This window comes from Alexandromys fortis, unplaced genomic scaffold (assembly GCF_014885135.2).
Source record: "Alexandromys fortis isolate MF-2015 unplaced genomic scaffold, M_Fortis_MF-2015_v1.1 scaffold_31, whole genome shotgun sequence".
NCBI classification, from domain to species: domain Eukaryota; kingdom Metazoa; phylum Chordata; class Mammalia; order Rodentia; family Cricetidae; genus Alexandromys; species Alexandromys fortis.
In genome coordinates this window covers 13,062,619-13,081,260 of record NW_026067974.1, presented here as the reverse complement: position 1 = coordinate 13,081,260, position 18,642 = coordinate 13,062,619, and the positions used below count along the sequence as shown (strand labels likewise).

Below are 18,642 nucleotides of genomic sequence, written 5' to 3'. Positions count from 1 at the left end.
CTCTCTCTCTCTGTCCCCTCTCCTCCCTCTCCTCTCTCCCCTCTCTCCTCACCTCCCTTTCTCCGCCCCCTTCCCCAGCCTCTCTCTCTCTCCTGGCACGCGCGTTTTCCCGGACCCCGCGCAAGCGCGTGCCTCAGCCCTATTGCGAAAGGGCGGGGTAGAGAACCTGCCACCGGGAAATACCCCCAAACACCCCAAAGCTGACAAGGACTGGGCTGCAGGGTGACAAAAAGAGAAGTGTGGGGGGAGTTGAGACGGAGTCTAACATTTCCAAGGGAAGGGGAGAGCTTCGCAGAAGGACCCCTAGAGACGGAATGAAGGGCAAATAAAAAACGGGTTTCTGAAGGTTAATAACGTTCTTGGCTCAGTGATGGACACCTTCATAAACTGTGAACTCGGTGTTTTCGCCTTACTCCACTTGGCACATGGAAAGCCCAAGGCTCAGAGAGGAAAACAAGTCTTATTCAAGATCATACAGTTCTTTTTTCCATTGGCAGGGATTAGACAGAAATCAGGCAAGGTGGAATGTAAAAGCTAACCCGCAGACCCTAATCTCCACCCTCCTTCTTGGCCTTTCTCCCCACCCCTTCCTTCCTCCCCACTACTTATTTAACTTTACCCCCTGTGACTGTACCTCAGAAACCCTTGTAGCCAGAGATGGGGACCGAGCCCACACAGCAGGTGGGAGTCGGGGCACGGAGGGGGAGAAGGGTTGCAGAGAGGGTGGGGACGGGGAAGGAATGGGTTTCCCCACTTAATATCGGGCCTCTGTCATCTTATGACCTGCACAGGAGCCTAGAAAACTTACTTAAGACCCCCTTGGTATGAGCGTTTCAGTATGCCCGTGCTCGACGTGGCGGTAGGGTGGGGAGGAGAGCAGTGAAGGAGGCAGAAAGCCTAAGCTTGAAGTCTAGGGTCCAAGGCTGAAGCGAAGCCTGCATCTGACCTTCCTTCCAGAAGAGGGCACTGCGCAGGGAACAGACGCAGCCAAGATTTATTAATAATACAAATTGCTTGGTCTAAGGCGAGCTAGATGCTTCATCTTTTCAACAGTCCTCCCTGCAAGCCTGGATAGGACTAATAGACTGGACGGAACACATTAAGTAACTGAGGTCCAGACAGAGCAAGAAGCGGCTCGAGAATCTGGGAGCAGAACTAGTAGGAGGGCAAGAAAGCAGCTGCCGGTTCAGCGTACCCTAGAAAGAATTTTTTGGGGGGATCTCTCTTCTGCTGTTTTCGACTTCAAGTGAGGAAGTCCTGCGTGAAAGGGAGTGGTGTAGGAATGTCTTACATGGTCCCTCCTCTCATTTTGATGTCACCAGGTCTCCTGGGAACCCTACTCCGGGTACGATGAGGGGGCTTACTCAGCTGAGCCGTTGCCAGAACTCTGTTACAAGGCGGATGTGCAGGCTTTTAGTCGGGCCTTCCAACCCAGTGTCTCCCTGATGGTGGCTGTGCTGGGTCTCGCAGGCAATGGCCTAGTCTTGGCCACCCATCTGGCAGCCCGACGAACTTCCCGATCTCCCACCTCCGTTCACCTGCTCCAGTTGGCTCTGGCTGACCTCCTATTGGCCCTGACCTTGCCCTTTGCCGCAGCAGGAGCGCTTCAGGGCTGGAATCTAGGAAGTGCCACCTGCCGAGCCATCTCAGGTCTCTACTCGGCCTCCTTCCACGCCGGCTTCCTCTTCCTTGCCTGTATCAGCGCAGACCGCTACGTGGCCATCGCTCGAGCCCTCCCAGCCGGGCAGCGGCCCTCCACGCCTGGCCGTGCGCACTTGGTCTCAGTCTTCGTGTGGCTGTTGTCGCTGCTCCTGGCCCTACCTGCCCTCCTTTTCAGCCGGGACGGGCCGCGGGAAGGGCAACGGCGCTGTCGGCTCATCTTCCCCGAAGGCCTCACACAGACTGTGAAGGGGTCAAGTGCGGTGGCGCAGGTGGTCCTGGGCTTCGCGCTGCCTCTGGGCGTCATGGCAGCCTGTTATGCGCTCCTGGGCCGCACGCTTCTGGCCGCCAGGGGGCCGGAGCGGCGTCGCGCGCTACGCGTTGTGGTGGCCTTGGTGGCGGCCTTTGTGGTGCTGCAACTGCCCTACAGCCTCGCCCTGCTGATGGATACAGCCGACCTACTGGCAGCCCGCGAGCGGAGCTGCTCCGCCAGCAAGCGCAAGGATTTAGCTCTGCTGGTCACCGGCGGCTTGGCGCTGGTCCGCTGCAGCCTCAATCCGGTGCTTTATGCTTTTTTAGGCCTGCGCTTCCGCCAGGACCTGCGGAGGCTGCTACATAGTGGGGGATGCAGCCCAAAGCCCAACCCCCGAGGCCGCTGCCCCCGCCGACTCCGCCTTTCTTCCTGCTCTGCTCCCACTGAGACCCACAGTATCTCTTGGGACAACTAGGGCTACGATTCCCGGGGGGGGGTGTGGGGGGTGGGGGGTGTTAAGGAAACGATCCCAGGGAGGGCAGTGAGAAAGGGGAGTAAGTGGGGGAACGTTGAGAAAGACTTCAGGACCAAAAGGGATTGCCTCTGCACTTAATTAAATCGATACAATGCAAATGAGATGCAACCCAACCCAACTATTGTTACTATTTTTGAATCACCAACTTTGGAAACGAGTTGTAGCGAGGCCAAGGCAGTGGGTTGCACCCCAACCCCCACTCTTGAGCCTGAGTGGGAGGTGTTGGGGGAGGGGGCTGCTGAGTCGGCTAAAGCTTTGAGTGCTGACACTCCCTTCTGCCTTCACTCAGCCTCTGCCAACCGAGGTGAGGTGGGAAAGCTGCCAGGTGGGGAGGGGCGGGGTTCCTCCGGAGTCAGGGTAAGAAAGGGCTTTCTAACAACACTAGCGCTCTCCAGTAATGGCTGCTTTAGCAAGTACCTAGCTCCCAAGCGTGTGAAGTGTGCGGGGTGGTGATGCTGTCCCAAACTGTGTGTGCGTGGGTCCGGCCTGGAGGCAGGGGTAGGAGGCAAGAGATTCTAGTTGGGGGTGGGATTTTGGATCCCCTTTAAAGTCCTGCAATGGAAAGAAAAACACTAATTAAAAAGTCGAGTCTGCTGGTGTGTTAACAGATGCCTGTAGCCCCAGCACTCCAAAGACAGGGGTGGGGGTGGGGGAATCAAGAACCATATCCTGCCTAAGAAGAAAAGGAAAGGAAAAAGTTGAGTTAGAGTTTTTCACCTAGGATTAAAAACAGGGGGAGGGGGGTGTATTGCAATTTGCAAATTTCCAGAGAGGAGTTATTGGGTATTTATAGTTGAGAGTGTGGGGGGGTGCTTGTGCGGTTCACGTCCCCTGGAGACCAAGTAAAAGGAAATAATACAATGAGCTTGCCAGGAAAGAGGGAGGTTAGATATCAGAAAGAATTCTCCCGCAGGCAAGGGTCGAGGATCTTGAAGAGGAAGGGAGGTTATGGTTGCGAAGTCTCTGGCCGTTTTCATCCAGTGTGAAAGTACAGTCAGGATGGCTTCTAGAGATGGTGCATTGATTTCTGGTCTTTGCTTTGTACAATCACAAATACCAGGATTGGCTCAAACAAGACACTTCTCCCAATTTAGTATCTGGCTAGCAAAGCCATACCCACTGCTCCAGCCCCAGCCTGGAGTCTAGGGGCAAAAGGGCGTGGCATACAGGTCCCTAGAGAGGCGTTGGCTTGAAGTATTCCCTCCGTCCTACCCGGCCCAGCCCAGCCTGGCTAGTCGTCGGTCCTAAAACCTCAGGAGGTAGAGACTTAAAACGTTGGCCTCTTGAAGCCAGAAGCCAGGGAAGGTCTGAAAACTGCGCAGATCCTCAGGGGGCTCACGCTACCCTCCGGAGCCGACCTGGAACCCCTCGCCAGTGACCGCGGGAATCGCCGCTGAGTCAGCAACGCGCGCGCACCCGCTGTCTCCGGCTGTAGCACGGGCCCCGCCCTAGACTCTTAGGGCTCTTGTTAACCCTTTGTGCAGAAACGCAGCAGATTCGCCCCGGGAGGCCTCCGTCTTTTTTTCTGAGACTACAGAATTTCCTAGCTTGCCTAGCCACCCTCCCCAGTTCTGGTCAGTGCACTGTAAATCGGCTTTTATCTGAGATCTTTGTCTGAGGCTTCTCGGAGTTCCTTTCTCAGCTTTTTTCACCTTAAAAGTGGGGTGACTAAGATCTAAAACTGGACCCCTTTAACTCCAAGGATGAAGAACTGCCTCTGCAGCTAGCTCTCCGGCGCAGGCGTGGGATGCCTCGCGGTTGTTAAAGCTCTGTACTTTGGCAGGGATTCCAAGATGTGTCAGGTAACCACAGGGCAGTAGCCCTGCTTCCTTCCAATAGCTCTTCCTTCTCCAGACTTTCTAAGAGAATTTTAATTTGCTGCTTGGTGAACCAGGAGTTAAAACAAGAGCACGAAGGCGGGCCTACGTGACGCCACAGGCACCCCGAGTCCGACCTCAGAAGCTGGGGCGTGGCTAACATCGCACCGCCCATCCCCTCCCCACTTCCCCCGCCTCTCTCCTCTGTCACTCAGCCAGAAGCACATGATGCAACCCGCCGTGGTTTCAAGCGTGGGATTGGTGGCCCTGGCCGGCGCCAGGCACAGAGATTGGGCAGAGAAGGCTGTGACGAAATGTAGACCCTGCCCTGTAAAGAAGGGAGGAGAGAAAAAAGAGGGAAGGTGGAGGGAGGGGGGGAGAGAGGGAGGCGGGGTCCGGGAGCTCAGCTCGCGCCCCCCAGCGCGCCAGTCCCGGGGCTGCAGGGAGCGCAGCGCGCGCCGCCCGGGCCCCGGCCACCGGACGCCCTACCGGACACGACCCTCCCTGGAGCTTGGACAACTGCCTACCACGGACACTGTACCGGACACTGCCCCCCACAGGGCTGGACACTACAACGGACACTACTTCCCAGCTCCGGACATTGCTCCCTACTCCCTTCCCCCGGCTCTGGACGCTTTCTCCCTCCGCTGGGGCCCAGACATTGAGCCCCCCGCAGGCTCCGACGAGCGTTCTCTTGCACCCCAGCGCTGGACACCCTCCTCCCGGACCCCTTCTCTCCTCGCGCCTCATCTCTACCCGGTTCGGATCCGAGCACCTCCAGTTTCTCCGATCTCCCCGCTGCTCGGGCGAAGCTGCCCGCGCCCCCATTCCCCGACTGCTCGCCCGGATGCCTCTCCCCGGGGGATTGTGGTGGCTCCTCTGCTGCCGTCGAGGCTTCACTCTTCTGCACCGGGACTACGGGGACGGCGAGCTTAGCGGGGACGGGGACGACGACGACGACGACGAGACCTTTGAGCTACGGACCCCAAGTCCAGCGGGCGGCGGGAGGGTAAGTCTGGAGAGATTTAGCGCCGTGTTCGTTCAATCCTTCTCACTACAACCGGTCGTCACGCCTGATCCGGCTCCATACTCGGGCCAAACGCCGTCCTTTTGGCCAAGTGGAAATGTGGGGGAGATTCTTGTCTGGAGGCCAGAGCTCTGGGAGCTCCAGGGGCAAGCAGCCTTACACGGGATGTGCCTGTGGGCCTCGCGCCGCACTCAGGGCGCTGTCCACCTGCTGGGGGCCCTGAGGCAGAGGAGGCGTCACGCGTGGCCCGACCTGGCCCTGCCTCTCCCTTCCCTGCCGGGCCCGCGTCCCATCCCGTCTCCTTCCGCCTCCGCCAGAGCCAAAGAATGTGGCGAGGCCGGCTGAGCGGCTCGAACGCCTGGGTTCGTTCTGCTCACAGTTCTTGAGCGCTGGGGCCAGATGCGGGAGTTCTTACCGCTGGAACCTGGGCGAGGGGCAAAAGGCATCCTGGAATTGGGGTCTGCATCGGGAACCCCACAAAGAAAAGGCTGGGGACGATGGCCCTTTGAGGACTTCTTATCCTGCCACTTAGGACAGAACTCTCTGCCCTCTCTGGTGAGGCTCCTGGGAATCCCGAGGGAATGGTGAGGGTCGCTTGACTGCTGGGTTTTTTTTTTTTTTGTTTTGTTTTGTTTTGTTTTGTTTTGTTTTGTTTTAATCAAATCTCCCCTGGGAGACGCTGAGGCACCGTTGGTGTGTAAGACCTCGAGGAGCCCTCCCTCACCATGCCCTTACCCACCAGAGACAAGACTGAGTGTACTGTGGCCTGGGGTCAGGCTCCCATCCCCCCATCAGGGGTCCCCCAGCAAGCTCTATGGCTCCATTCCTGGGTGGGGCGGGCTACACCGCAGCCAGCGCCAGCGCCAGCACCTGGCGAGGCAGAGGGCAGATAAATATAGAGGGGAAGAGGAGGGAAGCAGGGGAGTGCGATTAGGGGAGCTGGTCTGGGGGAGATCAGTACCTGCCCTCTGATGGTGTGGTGGAAATGGGTGGACTCCCAGGGAAGGCTCACTGCGTAAGAGTCCCCAAGCTTTCAGCATGGGAAGGTTCTCTGTCAAACAGGCCATGGCCTCCCTCCTGCCCCACCTCCACCCTCTGGTGGAGCTTGGAGCTCGGGGACAGGTGTCCCTGGTCCTTCTTTTCCCTCCTCCCATCCTGGCTTAAGCAGTCTGAGCGCAAAGGGACCATGGCACAGTTCCTGTCAGCTAGCTTGGCTCTGAGTTGGTTTGGAGGCCTCCCTCAGACCCTAGGTTACAATTGAAGTGCCTAGGCATGGGTTGGGAGTGGATTGTGTGTGAGAAAGGCAGATTCCCAAATTACTCCTGGCCTGAGGAGTATGTGCATAGCAGCCTCCTGCCCTCCTGAGCCCTAGCAAAGGGGCAGTCTGTCACCTTCCTCTGGGTTGTCTTTAGAAGACACAAAGCCCTTGGACAAAGTGCTATGCAAAAGGATCCTTCTTTTTTGGATTTTGAGACAGAGTTTCTCCGTAGCTTTTTTTTTTTTTTTTTTTTTTTTGTTTTTTTTTTTTTTTTTTTTTTTTTTTTTTTTTTTCGAGACAGGGTTTCTCTGTGGTTTTGGAGCCTGTCCTGGAACTAGCTCTGTAGACTAGGCTGGTCTCGAACTCACAGAGATCTGCCTGCCTCTGCCTCCCGAGTGCTGGGATTAAAGGCGTGCGCCACCACCGCCCCAGCTCCCTCTTTTCTTCATTCACTTCAGTACCCAACCCTTGCCCAGTCTTGGGTCTTACACTTTCTCGCTGGGAGCTCATTTTCCTCTTCCACGGAGGTTCTGAGCACAGCGCGGAGGGTGAAGGGAAAAGTTTAAGAGGCTTCCACAGGGAGAACGGATTGCATCCCTTCTCCAGTTTCAAAGATGGAGAAACTAAGGCCCAGAGATGGGAGGAGACTTGCGCAAGATATGGCAGTTGCTTAGTGGTCCAGCCGGTATTGGAACCTAGGTTTCCTGGCTCCCAACCCGGTGCCCCCTCCCACCATTCTCTCATGAATGCATTTTCAAATGGCAACAGAGATAAGCCTAGAGCTGTAGTGGTCCACAGAGACCTGTAGAAGGGATGAGCCCAGAGTGGCTCTGGCTCTTCCTGCACAGTCACGACCCCCCCCCCCACTCAGGCACCCCTTCCCCAACCCCCTAATGAGAGCTGTCCTGGGCTCCTGCAAAACCTCTGGTGTTGGGGCTAAGGACTCTGAGTGTCCTCCTGCCCATCTCCCCAGGGTTCCCTGGACGTTACGCTGACTCAGCCGACAAGGAGCGGGCCGGTCTCAGACAGGTGAGTTTCTACTCAAGAGTCCCTAGTTCCGAGACCTTAGCTAGTTCTCAGGACCCCCTTCCTCGCCATCTTCTCTCCCCGGGTTGTGCAATAAGGGAGAGGCCCTGTGCTGCCGGACGCTGCGGTTTGGCTGGGGTCCCGGGGGGCGGTCCGGCCGGGGGCGCGGGGAGGAAGGGGGGGTCCTAGTTATTTCTGGTGCAAGGTCAGAGCGGCCCCGCGGTTCCCACAGCCTGGAGGATGGGTGCCCAGCTTGGGAACATGTATCCCTCGCAGCCTGGGGAGCCCCTAATAAGGAGCCCCCTGGAGGCTGAGTGGAGGCCCCTCAGCCTCGCCCAACTTTCCATCTCTGGCACAGGCTGCAGAGCTGGGAAGAGACCTGGAGCCTCATCCCAGACAAGGGACTGCCGGAGGACGACCCCGACGTCGTTGTGAAAGGTGGGAACCCCTAGACGCAATCTGGAGGCCCCCAAACACAGCTCTCCAAGAAATAATGTCTCATGTTAATCTCTTCTTCCGGGTCTCCTCCCAGGTTGGCTGTATAGGGAGCCCCGCGGGGGAGGGGCGCGGCCGTGGCTGCTCCCGCGGCGAGCCTGGTTTGTGCTCACCAGAGACTCCCTGGACCAGTTCAGCAGCAGCGGGAAGGGAGCAAGGCGCCTCGGAAGCCTGGTCCTCACGAGCCTGTGTTCGGTGACTGGGCCGGAGCGCAGGCCCAAGGAGACCGGTGAGACATCTTGAGAATGTCCCTACCTTCCTGGCAGGGCCCCCGACAATCCATGATTGCCTCTGTGGCCTCTCTTTCCACCAGGTCTGTGGTCAGTCACTGTGTCTGGCCGGAAACACAGCATCCGCCTCTGCTCCCCGCGCCAGGCAGAGGCCGAGCGTTGGGGGGTGGCACTTCGTGAAGTGATTGCTTCCAAGGCCCCACTGGAGACTCCTACCCAGCTACTGCTCAGAGACATACAGGTGAGAGAGCTCGCCAGTAAGAAGCAGGAGGGGGTGGGCCTAAAAGCTTTCTGGGCTGGTGGAGAGCTCCCTTCCCCCATCAAGGTGACCCTCTTCCTTTCTAGGAGAGTTGTGGCGACCCAGAGGCAGTGGCCCTCATCTACCGGCGGAACCCCATTCTGAGGCATACCAGTAGTGCCTTGTACGCCCCACTCCTGCCTCTGCCCTATGGAGTCAGCGCTCCCGGTGAGTGATTGGACCCCCAGGTCGAGTCTTCTTGATGGGGATGGGGTAGACTTGTGATAAGAACCAGAGTAGGGTAGCTGGCAGGAACTTGAGTCTTCAGGGTCCTTCTCAAAGTCTTGAGTGAACCTGGAAGCAGTCTGGGTTGGAGGGCAAAGCCAGAACAGAATGAAGACTCTACCTCCCGTACCCACCTCTAAGAGTCTCATTCTGACAAATTCCTTCAGAGGCATCTTCCCCCTTAATGTTTGTTAAGACTAGGACATAGCACCTTTACAGGTAGGGGAAACCATCACTGGGAGAAATTGTGCTGGCCTCATCCAGGTATACTTCTCCCCACAAAAGGAATATCGGCTGTATAGTCCTAAAGCTAGAGGCTTAAAGAATGCCAGGAGATGAACCCTGGGTTTCCGTACCCAGAGCAGCCTTTTTTGGGACCCACCGTGATGGGTACCCAGTTAAAGGATGGGGGGGGGGTTAAATATATGGCCCTTAGTCTTTCTCTCTTCCTTACTAGGATAGGTTAAGCATGGCGGGTGGAGGGGGGTATTCATGGGAGGCAAAGGTTGAGAGTTTGGTTCTGGGGACCATTGCTTTCCCGACACTCTTCCTGTCCCTCGTACCCTCCTTTCCACGCCATTCCGTGTCCTCATACACCCTCTGACCTTCCTGTGGATCGCGCCTTCCTCCCAGGGCGCAGCTCTGTGTCCTCCCCTCCAAACTATCCCTCCTCCCCCACCCTCCCGCAGGCCCAGGCTACGCACCCTTGCGAGAGGAGGCGGTGCGGCTGTTCCTGGCACTGCAGGCGCTGGAGGGGGCGCGGCGCCCAGGGCCCCTGATGCAGGGTGTGCTCCAGACCTGCCGGGACCTGCCTGCACTCCAGGACGAACTTTTCCTGCAGCTGGCTAAGCAGACCTCAGGTCCTGCCGGTCCCCCTGGGCTCCCTGCCACTCAAGATCCTGCCACCCTGCGCTACTGGCAACTTCTCACTTGTATGAGCTGCACTTTCCGGCCTGGGGGAGCTGTCCGAGGGCACCTCCTGGGACATTTGGAGAGGTGAGAAGAAGAGATGCCTCAGCCAAACAGCTCGAGGGCTGGGAGAGAAAGACAGACAGGTGCGAGAGAAGTGGAGATCCAGAGAAGGGAAGGGATGCCCAAGAGCAGGCCAGCTGCTATTAACACAGTCAGTACCTTCGTGGGAATTGCAAGGTCATATCCCACTTATGAGCAGGTGACTTACAACAAGGCACTCTTTTTGAATAGAAGACCTAGAAAAACGGCAGGATTTCAGAAAGCGTAGTAACGTGGTTGGAGTTCAGATTTTAATCACGGGAAGATCAGGGAGCTGGAGGAAGTGGGCGGGGCAGTTGTAGAAGAGAAGGCAGGAGACTTCGAAAATAATTCAGCTCTGTGTAAAACACCCGGGACACATTTAGGTTGCACTCAAGAAATGTGACATATCGGGAAGGAAACCGACCGGATGTAATGTTTTTCCCCCATGCTGGGGAATCCTGCCTAGACCCTCAAGCATGCTAAGAAGCCACCGAGCTATGCATTTTCACCCTTGGCCAAGTAAAATAAATTACGATAAAGGAAAGGACAAGAAACCCTTGGAACACTAGTCCTTGGATTCCCTTTAATTCAGAACGGAGCAGGCACTCCCGGACTCAGAACTGGCGGAATATGCACGCTTCATTCGGAAAGCTCTGGGCCGGACTCGGGGTCGAGAACTGGTGCCTTCGCTAGCAGAGATTTCCGCGCTGAGTAGACGGCAGGAGCTGTTGTGCACCGTGCACTGTCCTGGGGCTGGAGCGTGTCCTGTGGCCATCGACTCCCACACTACAGCGGGAGAGGTGAGGCCAGAGAAAGACTCCCTCCTGCGCTTCCGCAACCCGCCCTTCCAGCTTTATTTATCCACGGTACTGGTGACGGAACCCAGAGTCTCCAGCATGCTAGGCACCCTTACCAGCATCTCATGCCGGCTCTAAGTTTGCCCCTAGTCTCAGATTTGTTGCTTTGGAAAGTTAGTGAATGGTGGTGAGAAAACTAAGCGACCTTCTCCAGTAGGTTCAGCTCTTTCCAGATTTTGAAAAAAGACCTCCCTCCTCCAGAGTGACCTGACTTTGCTCTTCCTCCCCTCTTCCTAGGTGGCTCGAGAGTTAGTGGGAAGGCTGGGTTTGGATCGGAGCCGGAACGCTTTCGCCTTGTATGAGCAGCGAGGGGCCCAGGAGCGAGCCCTGGCTGGGGGGACCCTCGTAGCCGACGTGCTCACCAGGTTTGAGAAGTAAATGTCCAGCCCCAGCCCTGCGCTGTATTGACCAATCTACTTAGCTTTTGTCCACCTTTAAGCACGTTTATCTAGGCGTGCCAGTAGCTCGCTAATCTGCAGACAGGTTTCTACCCGCCGGTGGCGTGCAATCTGACTTAAAAGGCTCGCCAGGGCTCCACCACAAAAGTTTCTTGGTCCCGCCCCTTTCCATGGCAGCCTGAGCCCATGGGGGCCCTGCTTCCCAGTCTTAATGCATCTTTTTCCCTAATGCAGTTTGACCTCAGAGGAAGCCGGACTGGAGGACTCGCCCGATTCCGGGTGGAGACTGTGCCTTCGTCTTCACGGACCTCTGCACCCAGAAGGGCTATCTCCAGATGGTCACGAATTGCCTTTCCTATTTGAGCAGGTGAGATCTCTGGTTTTTACGACTCCAAATCGACCACAGCCTGAACCCGTATTCCGGACCGTCTTCAATTTGTTGTGACAACCCCGTGGGAGACTTTTCCTGAACCTAGACCTCCTCAGATTCCGTGCCCGGAGGTGTCTTCACAGCTCCTACACTGACGCCGCCTGCCTCCCTTGCAGGCTCACGCTCTGCTGCTGCGCGGCCGGCCGCCCCCGCCTGATGATACGCTGCGCGCCCTGGCGGCGCTGCGCCTGCAGAGTTTGCACCGGGACTTTTCCCCGCGGGGGCCCCTGCCACGCCTGGACCGCCTGCTGCCGCCCCCCACCCCACCGCGTGAACAACCGCTGCGCCCTACCCCCAGGCCACAGTCCTCCGCTGCCCTGCTGGCCGGGGCGCTCTGGAGCCCAGGTCTGGCCAAGAGGCGGGCGGAGCGTGCCCGGCGCGGCTGTACCGGCTGCTCGACGGGAAGCACAGCCCAGGTGGGAGGAGACGGCACCAGCACGACGGCCGCGGTGCTGGGAGGCTGGAAGAGGCTACGGGGCATGGGCCAAGCTGAGGCCATGGCTGCCTATCTGGCTCTGGCGGCGCAGTGTCCGGGGTTCGGCGCTGCTCGGTATGACGTTCTGGAGCTGAGCACGGTGAGGGGGAGAAGGGAAAAGGGGACTCTGGTGGTCCAAGTCCCAACACTTTTACTCCAGAGCCACAGCCCCCCACCCCAGCTGGGTTATTTCATTTCCGACATGTTAGAACAGCTATCAGCTGCCCATCTCCAACCCCTGGACTCCCCAGCATTTGGGCTTGCACCTCCAGGTGCTTGTGGCCACTCCACACCTGTGCTGTGTGAATCAAGGGTCAAGGAAGCTCCCAGATCACAGCCAACTGCCCCTACCAGAAATAAAGGTGCAAAAGCCCCGCCTACGACTCTGACCCCGCCTGCCCGTCTCTTTGCAGGAGCCTGGTGGAGGTGCTCCACAGAAGCTATGCCTGGGTTTGGGAGCAAAGGTCATGTCGCTCTCCAGGCCTGGTGAGACAGAACCCATCCACAGTGTCAGCTATGGTCATGTGGCCGCCTGCCAGCTAATAGGCCCTCACACCTTAGCCCTGAGGGTGGGTGACAGCCAGCTCCTCCTGCAGAGCCCCCAGGTGAGAACCGGTTGTGGAAGACAACATGGGTGTTTGTGCAACTTTAGACTCTAGGGCTCCAGCTGTGGCCTAAGGAAAAGTAAGGAGCTTATGTTTGATTTGGGGGAGGCAAATGGTAAATGGGAATCAAAGATTAAGAGAGAACTACTACAAACTGTAACAGGACAGGCCTTGACCGGAGGAGAGTCCTGGTAGCTGTGGGAGTCTCTTTGAGATGCGAGGACTTAGCACTTAGTGTGTTGGCAGATCAGAAAGGAAAATGCCTGACACCCCGAGTGGAAGGGGGGGGGAGGGCTGAGAGGAAGAGAAGGTTGCCAGGACTAGAGCCTGCAGGAACCTACCTGGTAGGGGAAGCTGGAACCCGGGAGCTCCACGAGAGGAAGGGAAGTCAAAAGAAGTGAGCCCAGTGGGCCCTGTTGCACGCTGACCCCCTGTTGCACACTGGCGCCCGCTCTCTCTTAGGTGGAAGAGATCCTGCAGCTGGTGAGTGCCTACTTGGCCAACCCCTCCTCGGAGAGGCCCTGCAGCAGCTCTGCTCCTCCAAGCCGAGACCTGCCAGACACCTCCCCTCCCAGCCAGCACCAAGGTCTGGAAGAGCCCCAGGGACAGTCTGGATGCCTGGGGCAGCTGCAGGACTAAGCCTGCCAAGAGGTCACGACTTTTCCTTTGCCTCCAGTCGCTCTGAGATTGGAGGAAACCATGGACCCTTTTTGGCCCTGCAGGGACAGGGTCCACCCACACTCTCTCTAGGCGGGCAATGTGTGTGGACAGTTTTTCTAGTTTGTTTCTTAATTTATTTGTAGAAGGAAAAAAAATCCTTATTTACACAAACCCTTCCTGTGCGAGTGTTGTTGGTGGGACAAGTTGGAGTTCCGTGGCTCTGCCCTTCACCCCCACCCCCACCCCGGGCTTTTGCGGGTGCTGAGGGGAGTCTGAATACCACAGAGCTCCACCCTCCTTGACCTTCTGGATTTAACCTCCTCCTGGCCAGGGAGCCATCACATGATGGTGGGTGGGGCAGGCAATAAGGCTGTACTGGAAGCTGGCAATTACTCATCCTCTGTTCTCGTGTGGAGTGGTGAGGGGTGGCCCCCTGACATCCGTGGGCTGGAGGGCAGTGAGTCATCAAGACTGGCACTATGCAGGTCCTACCTCGGTGTTCAGCTCCTGAGCCCTAATGGGGTATGTGTTTGGTTACCCCATGCTTTCAGAATAAAATGGAGAGGTGCCCGGAGCAGCAGGCAGATGTAAAAACATCTCTGGCACAAGGGGCACTAGGCCTCCTCTTGAATTTTTATCCTCTCAGGTCTGGTTGAGTGGTGCTGAGCTCCTGGAGACTCTAGTGGTTCCTAGGCACTCTGCACTCCTCAGGCCTAGCTCTTCTGACTTGCTCAGAAAACAGCTCAGCCCCTTTGCCCCTAGACCCTGTTATCACCTCCATGAGTGTAAGAGGCTATGGCAGCATCACGCAGCTGAGGACAGCAGCTTGGGCACCGAGGACACAATGGATCACGATGTTTCAATAATGCCCAGAGGGACTGGCCCCTAGTAAAAGAGGCTTTGAGGCAAGGGGTGCCGTTGCAAACACACTGAGACCTGGGCTGAGGAGGAAGGCGTCTGAGCAGGTGAGGCCAGCACACTGTCATGTGCCTGGATACGGAGGTGTGCCCACCCAGTCCACGGAATCACAGAGCAAGCACTTAATATTCATCATCAAGCTTTATTTTATTAGAAGTAACCAAGCAAAATAAGAACTAGGCATGCAAGAGAAGATAGGAGCAGCGGTGGTCACGCACCTAGAAACGCAAGATAAGGTTGTGAGGGTCCAGGCATAGTGGGAGACTATAATCACTGCTCCTGGGTGCCCCAGGAGATGTAATCTGGCCGTGTAGCAGCATGGTACTCATCAATGAGCTCTTGGACCACCTCCCTGGACCTGTCCATCTCCTCGAAGTTGTCTTTGAAGATGTCCTCCTTGCGGAACTGCTCAAGGAAGGCCCCCCGCTTCCATAGTTTGTCATACTGCTGGCAGGAACTTTCAAAAAGCTGGAGAGGAGGAGAGAGCTTCAGAATGGCTTCCAGTTCAGGACACCAACTAGGGACAGACTGGGAAGGCTGATGACAGTACACAGTGGAACACAGTGGCCAGGAGCCAGGGGTGTGGCTCCCAGGTGGCAGCATTGCCTGCCATTCCTGAAGCCCTGGGTTTGCTCCCTGCTAACACACAGACAACAGGAGACTGCTCACCGAGGAGATACTGGTGTGGTTAGCCATCATGAGCCCGCTGACCCGGTGGGCTGATGGCAGGTAGGGAGACTTCCTTGACAGGGCCACCTGGATGCTGGCTGGGCCCCATGGGATGAAGTTGGCCAACTTCCTTTCCCGGATCCTCTGCAGGCTCTTGTGGACCTAGGGTGGACAGAGAGGTGGTGGCTGATTCTCCTTCAGTCTGTGGACCAGAGGGTACGGTGATGGGGCCTCCTTTACCTGGGTGGGGTCCACTTCTCCCTGGATGATGTTGAGGATGGCGATGTAGCAGTGGTTGGTCTGGCGATCCCGGCCTGTGGACACCATCACGTTCTTGGGCTGTAGCAGCCGCCTCATGACATCCAGGACCGTTGTCTTCCTCACACTGGCCACCTGAGGGAAGGGGGGGTTCACAGGGACAATGTGAGCAGTCAGGGAGCAACCCAGAGATGCATGGACAGACAGAGAAGAGTCTGCTATGTCCCCATCAGTTTGGAGGTGGCTTGGTCTCATCAGGTCTGTGCTGAGTCTCTGCCATGGGGTTAGGGCTCGGCTCTCAGCTCAAACCCATGCCCTTGTGCATGAGCAGAAGCAGATCCCAGCCAGCACTGCTCCTGCAGGAGCCAGAGGCTGCGCAAAGCGGAGATGGCAGCAAGCAAGTGGCACGGTGTTGGTCCCTGAGAACAGAACCTGGGGAAGCTGGGTGCAGAAGAACTCAAAGGCAGCTCATGGCACAGCAGGGGGGAAAAGCCACAGTCGGGGGGGGGGGACCCCGCGGGAACTCTTACTGACTGGTCCGTGGTGAGAGGTGTATAGCCAGTCATGAGGAAGTGGAGCCGAGGGGTGGGAATGAGCGAGGCGATGAGGCCGATGAGGTCATTGTTCATGTAGCCAGGATAGCGCAGGGTGGTGGTGCTGGCTGACATGATGGTGGACACCTGGGAACGGGAGATGCGATATTATGGGATGGGATGGGGGTGGAGTGTCCTCTGAGGATCCTCTCGTAGAGGGCTTCCATTCCAGGAGTGGGACTCACCAGCTGGTTGATCTGGGAGAAGGATGGGTTCTGGATGTGCAGGCGGTCTGTGGCGATCCGGTTCAGGGCTGTGTTGTCCAGCACCACCTGGCAGGACGGAAGGAGTCAGTGACATCTTTTGTGGCCAAAGGGGACACTGATGTAAGATGCAGACAGCTTTGTCTCTGCAAACTCCCAAACCAGGAAATAGGTTTGCTACCTTCAAAGAAATATACCATCTCTGGGGTCCGAATGACATGTTACTGACATGATACAGGACAGTGAGCAAATACGACTCCCACATGCCTTGGTTCTGAAGACACTTTAGAGGACACAAGACATGGGCTTTGCCACCATTGGGCCTACAGTTTAGGATAAAAGCAGCTTTTGAAACGAGGCTGGAGGCAGAGCTTGCTTGTGTGCAGTGGTTTTTAACCAATAAATCCAGCAGGCGCTGCCACACACACTCCTAATTCCAGTTACCCAGGAAGCTGAGGCAGGGGGATCACAAGTTTGAGGCCCAGCTAGGGCAGTTTAGTAAGTTCCTGCTTCGTTTTCTCTTCCTTTTCTTCTTTTCAGTCTCTAGACTATGGCTCAAACTGTCTTGGGACCTAACTATGTAGCAAGGCTATTAGTGAACTAATTAATAGTGATCCTCCTGCATCAGCCTTCTGAAAAATGGAATTTCAGACATAAAGTACCACGCCCAGCTAAGACCCTGTTACTACATAATTAAAGTAGGTTAACAATATACACAAGGGATCTGAGCTTGCCCAAACAATGGGAAAAAGGTTTTCTTGCAAATGTGACCCTTGAGTTCAAGCATAAGGAGACATTAAAGAGGCAAAATGGGGTGTCTATCAGGAGGGGGAGACAATCTTTGCTGAGACTCATGCTGCCCCAAAGGCCAGGAAGCTGCTTGGAAGTTGGGATCTTAATTCATAATCCGACCCACATATTGTTTTGTTTTTGTTTTTGTTTTTGTTTTTGGTGGGCCAGGGCTAGAAAAAAGCAAGGGCTGTCTTTTGAAGGCAGGCCAAGCTCCTGCTTGGTCTTCCTGAACTCACCACACAGTCTGCATTCTGGGTCAGCCGCTTTAGGGTGAGGAGGGAGTTGTAGGGCTGCACCACCACGTCGCTCATCTCGTCCTGGTTGGGAAACACCGAGTATGTCTGCACCAATTTCTTGGGGTACCTAGGGGCAAAGGAGAGGGAAAGGAGAAGGTGTCCAGTAAACTGTAGGACCTTAGTGACTCCCAATCTCCTTTCCGAGGGCCACTCAGCTCTTGTACAACAGCAGCAAGAGCAGACCTCAGTGTTCAGCACCCAAAGGATAAGCCACAGTTCTGTGGGCCTCAAGGTAACGAACTTCCCAACTCTATGCCAGTTATTGCTTCCAAGGTTTGACCTGGATAGTTCTGTCTCTATGATTCGGGGAGGGACGGAGTAGAAAAAAAAACTTTCAGCTCAAGGAGCAAAAAGAACAACACTGAAGTCATCTAGGAATTCCACTTCAGGACCTGATACTGTGACAGATGCCCCAGCCTAAAGGATACCTGAGAAAGAAAGGGCTCCCTTGGTTTTCAGTTCCAGGTTACAACCCATTATCTCAGGAAGTTAAGGTGGGATGTCCACAGTCAAGAACAGAGAATCTGTTATCTTTTCTTGCTGGCTGGCAGCTAGCTTTCTCCTCTTTTGTGCTGTTCAGAAATCCCTAGGTGAAGTCCTCCTTTATCACTTAACAAGACGGTCCCTTCCAGACATGCTGACAGGCCAACCTGATCTAGATAACTCCTCATCAAAACTCCCTTCCTATTGGTAAGGTGACTTCCACCTCGTAAGGTGACTCACTGGGCAGGGTAAAGGTGCCTGCCACCACTCTTAATGACCTGAGTTCACTTCCTGGGACCCACACAGTGAAAGGAGAGAAGCGACTCCCACACACTGACCTCTGCACATACGCAGGGACAGGCACGTCTCCCCGAAGGTAAACAATAAAAATGTAATTAAAATATTAACCGGCACACCAGGGAATCAGGGCTAATGACCCCTTCCCAAACACAGGCTTACCTGTCATTCAGTCTTTCTAGGAGGTACGAGCCCAGACCAGAGCCTGTCCCTCCAGCAATGGAATGGCACAGCACAAAGCCCTGGATGGGGAGAGAGAAAAGGGCAGTGGGCAGGGATCTCAAGGAGAGATTTTGGCCTGGTGCTGTAATATGAAAAATGATGCAAGAGAGAAAGATTTCATGTGACAGCTCAGGTGGAGGGGTTTTGTTTTTAATTGGGGGGAAAGTAAATGGGAAAAGGTGGGAGTGGGGAGACTGGCCTCTGGGGACAGGAGGGGCAGAAGAAAGAGGAAGAGATGGCAGGTGGGCAGGGCCCTTTTAAAGGGGAACCTAGTGAATGCACACAGGAGGTGCTCTTAGTGGCTACAGCCGAGGACATATACCCCAAGGTCAGGCCAGCACAGATGCTTAAATACTAACACCTTGTCTCTGATGATGCTTGGGAAGGCTCCAAGATCAAGCAGAAGCTGAGGGACCCATGTCTAAGATGCAGACAGTGTTGAGAGTCTGATTTCTCCGAACAAAACAGTATTTTAATACCCTAGTGCTCCCTGGATCCTGTCCCCAAATGGACGTGGAGTGAATGTTTTCGCCACATCATGTGTTGAGAGCATGCCTGGTTTTTCTCCCAGCATGCTTTACTGTAGAAGAACCTCACCTCTAGACTGTCACTTCCATCGGCTTCTCGGTCTATGATGTCAAAGATGTCCTCATGAATTTTCTCACCCTGG

General features: G+C 55.9%; 4 protein-coding genes across 9 annotated transcripts in view; 2 read left to right on the top strand and 2 right to left on the bottom strand.

Moving 5' to 3' along the window:
• Cntnap1 (contactin associated protein 1) overlaps positions 1-1,428 on the bottom strand; it is an 18,906-nt gene extending 17,478 nt beyond the window's left edge. Inside the window, exon 1 of the mRNA XM_050156639.1 lies at positions 1,196-1,428. The gene's annotated coding sequence lies outside the window, so the exon portion shown is untranslated. The remainder of the gene's footprint in view (positions 1-1,195) is intronic.
• Ccr10 (C-C motif chemokine receptor 10) overlaps positions 1-3,008 on the top strand; it is a 5,366-nt gene extending 2,358 nt beyond the window's left edge. Inside the window, exons 1-2 of one of the 2 annotated variants that reach the window (XM_050156646.1) lie at positions 99-681; positions 1,323-3,007. In XM_050156646.1, the coding sequence (XP_050012603.1) occupies positions 658-681; positions 1,323-2,387 (1,089 nt within the window). In that variant the 5' untranslated portion in view covers positions 99-657 and the 3' untranslated portion in view covers positions 2,388-3,007. Of the gene's footprint in view, positions 1-98; positions 682-1,322 lie in introns of those variants that run through there. The other variant, XM_050156645.1, reaches the window with a different exon arrangement.
• Positions 3,009-4,679: 1,671 nt separating this feature from the next.
• Positions 4,680-13,412, top strand: Plekhh3 (pleckstrin homology, MyTH4 and FERM domain containing H3). 3 transcript variants are annotated; one of them, XR_007594333.1, is made up of 13 exons: positions 4,680-5,273; positions 7,523-7,578; positions 7,934-8,013; positions 8,108-8,299; positions 8,384-8,541; positions 8,646-8,766; positions 9,513-9,819; positions 10,409-10,616; positions 10,911-11,047; positions 11,306-11,438; positions 11,618-12,051; positions 12,390-12,581; positions 13,044-13,188. XR_007594333.1 is itself a non-coding variant. In XM_050156641.1 (13 exons), the coding sequence occupies exons 1-13, from the start codon at positions 5,112-5,114 to the stop codon at positions 13,218-13,220; spliced, it is 2,373 nt and encodes a 790-aa protein (XP_050012598.1). In that variant the 5' UTR covers positions 4,682-5,111; the 3' UTR covers positions 13,221-13,412. The 3 variants fall into 3 exon arrangements, 2 of the variants coding, with proteins under 2 accessions (XP_050012598.1, XP_050012597.1); XM_050156641.1 differs by having other exon boundaries at positions 4,682-5,273; positions 10,911-11,038; positions 11,618-12,076; positions 13,044-13,412; XM_050156640.1 differs by having other exon boundaries at positions 4,682-5,273; positions 11,618-12,076; positions 13,044-13,412.
• Positions 13,413-14,287: 875 nt separating this feature from the next.
• Positions 14,288-18,642, bottom strand: part of LOC126510104 (tubulin gamma-2 chain) — a 70,354-nt gene continuing 65,999 nt past the window's right edge. For 2 of the 3 annotated variants that reach the window (XM_050156452.1, XM_050156454.1), the window contains exons 7-11: positions 15,865-15,951; positions 15,617-15,766; positions 15,069-15,221; positions 14,829-14,990; positions 14,288-14,627 (exon numbers count right to left, since the gene is read on the bottom strand). In XM_050156452.1, coding sequence (XP_050012409.1) covers positions 14,430-14,627; positions 14,829-14,990; positions 15,069-15,221; positions 15,617-15,766; positions 15,865-15,951 — 750 coding nt within the window. In that variant the 3' untranslated portion in view covers positions 14,288-14,429. Of the gene's footprint in view, positions 14,628-14,828; positions 14,991-15,068; positions 15,222-15,616; positions 15,767-15,864; positions 15,952-16,910; positions 17,038-17,912; positions 17,993-18,569; positions 18,639-18,642 lie in introns of all 3 variants that reach the window. The other variant, XM_050156453.1, reaches the window with a different exon arrangement.

Bases quoted from the DNA above. Each gene is read 5' to 3' on its own strand.
- Plekhh3 (XM_050156640.1), top strand. From the start codon at position 5,112: ATGCCTCTCCCCGGGGGATTGTGGTGGCTCCTCTGCTGCCGTCGAGGC. The intron at 5,274-7,522 runs GTAAGTCTGGAG...CCATCTCCCCAG, and splicing joins GTCCAGCGGGCGGCGGGAGG to GGTTCCCTGGACGTTACGCT. The intron at 7,579-7,933 runs GTGAGTTTCTAC...TCTCTGGCACAG, and splicing joins AGCGGGCCGGTCTCAGACAG to GCTGCAGAGCTGGGAAGAGA.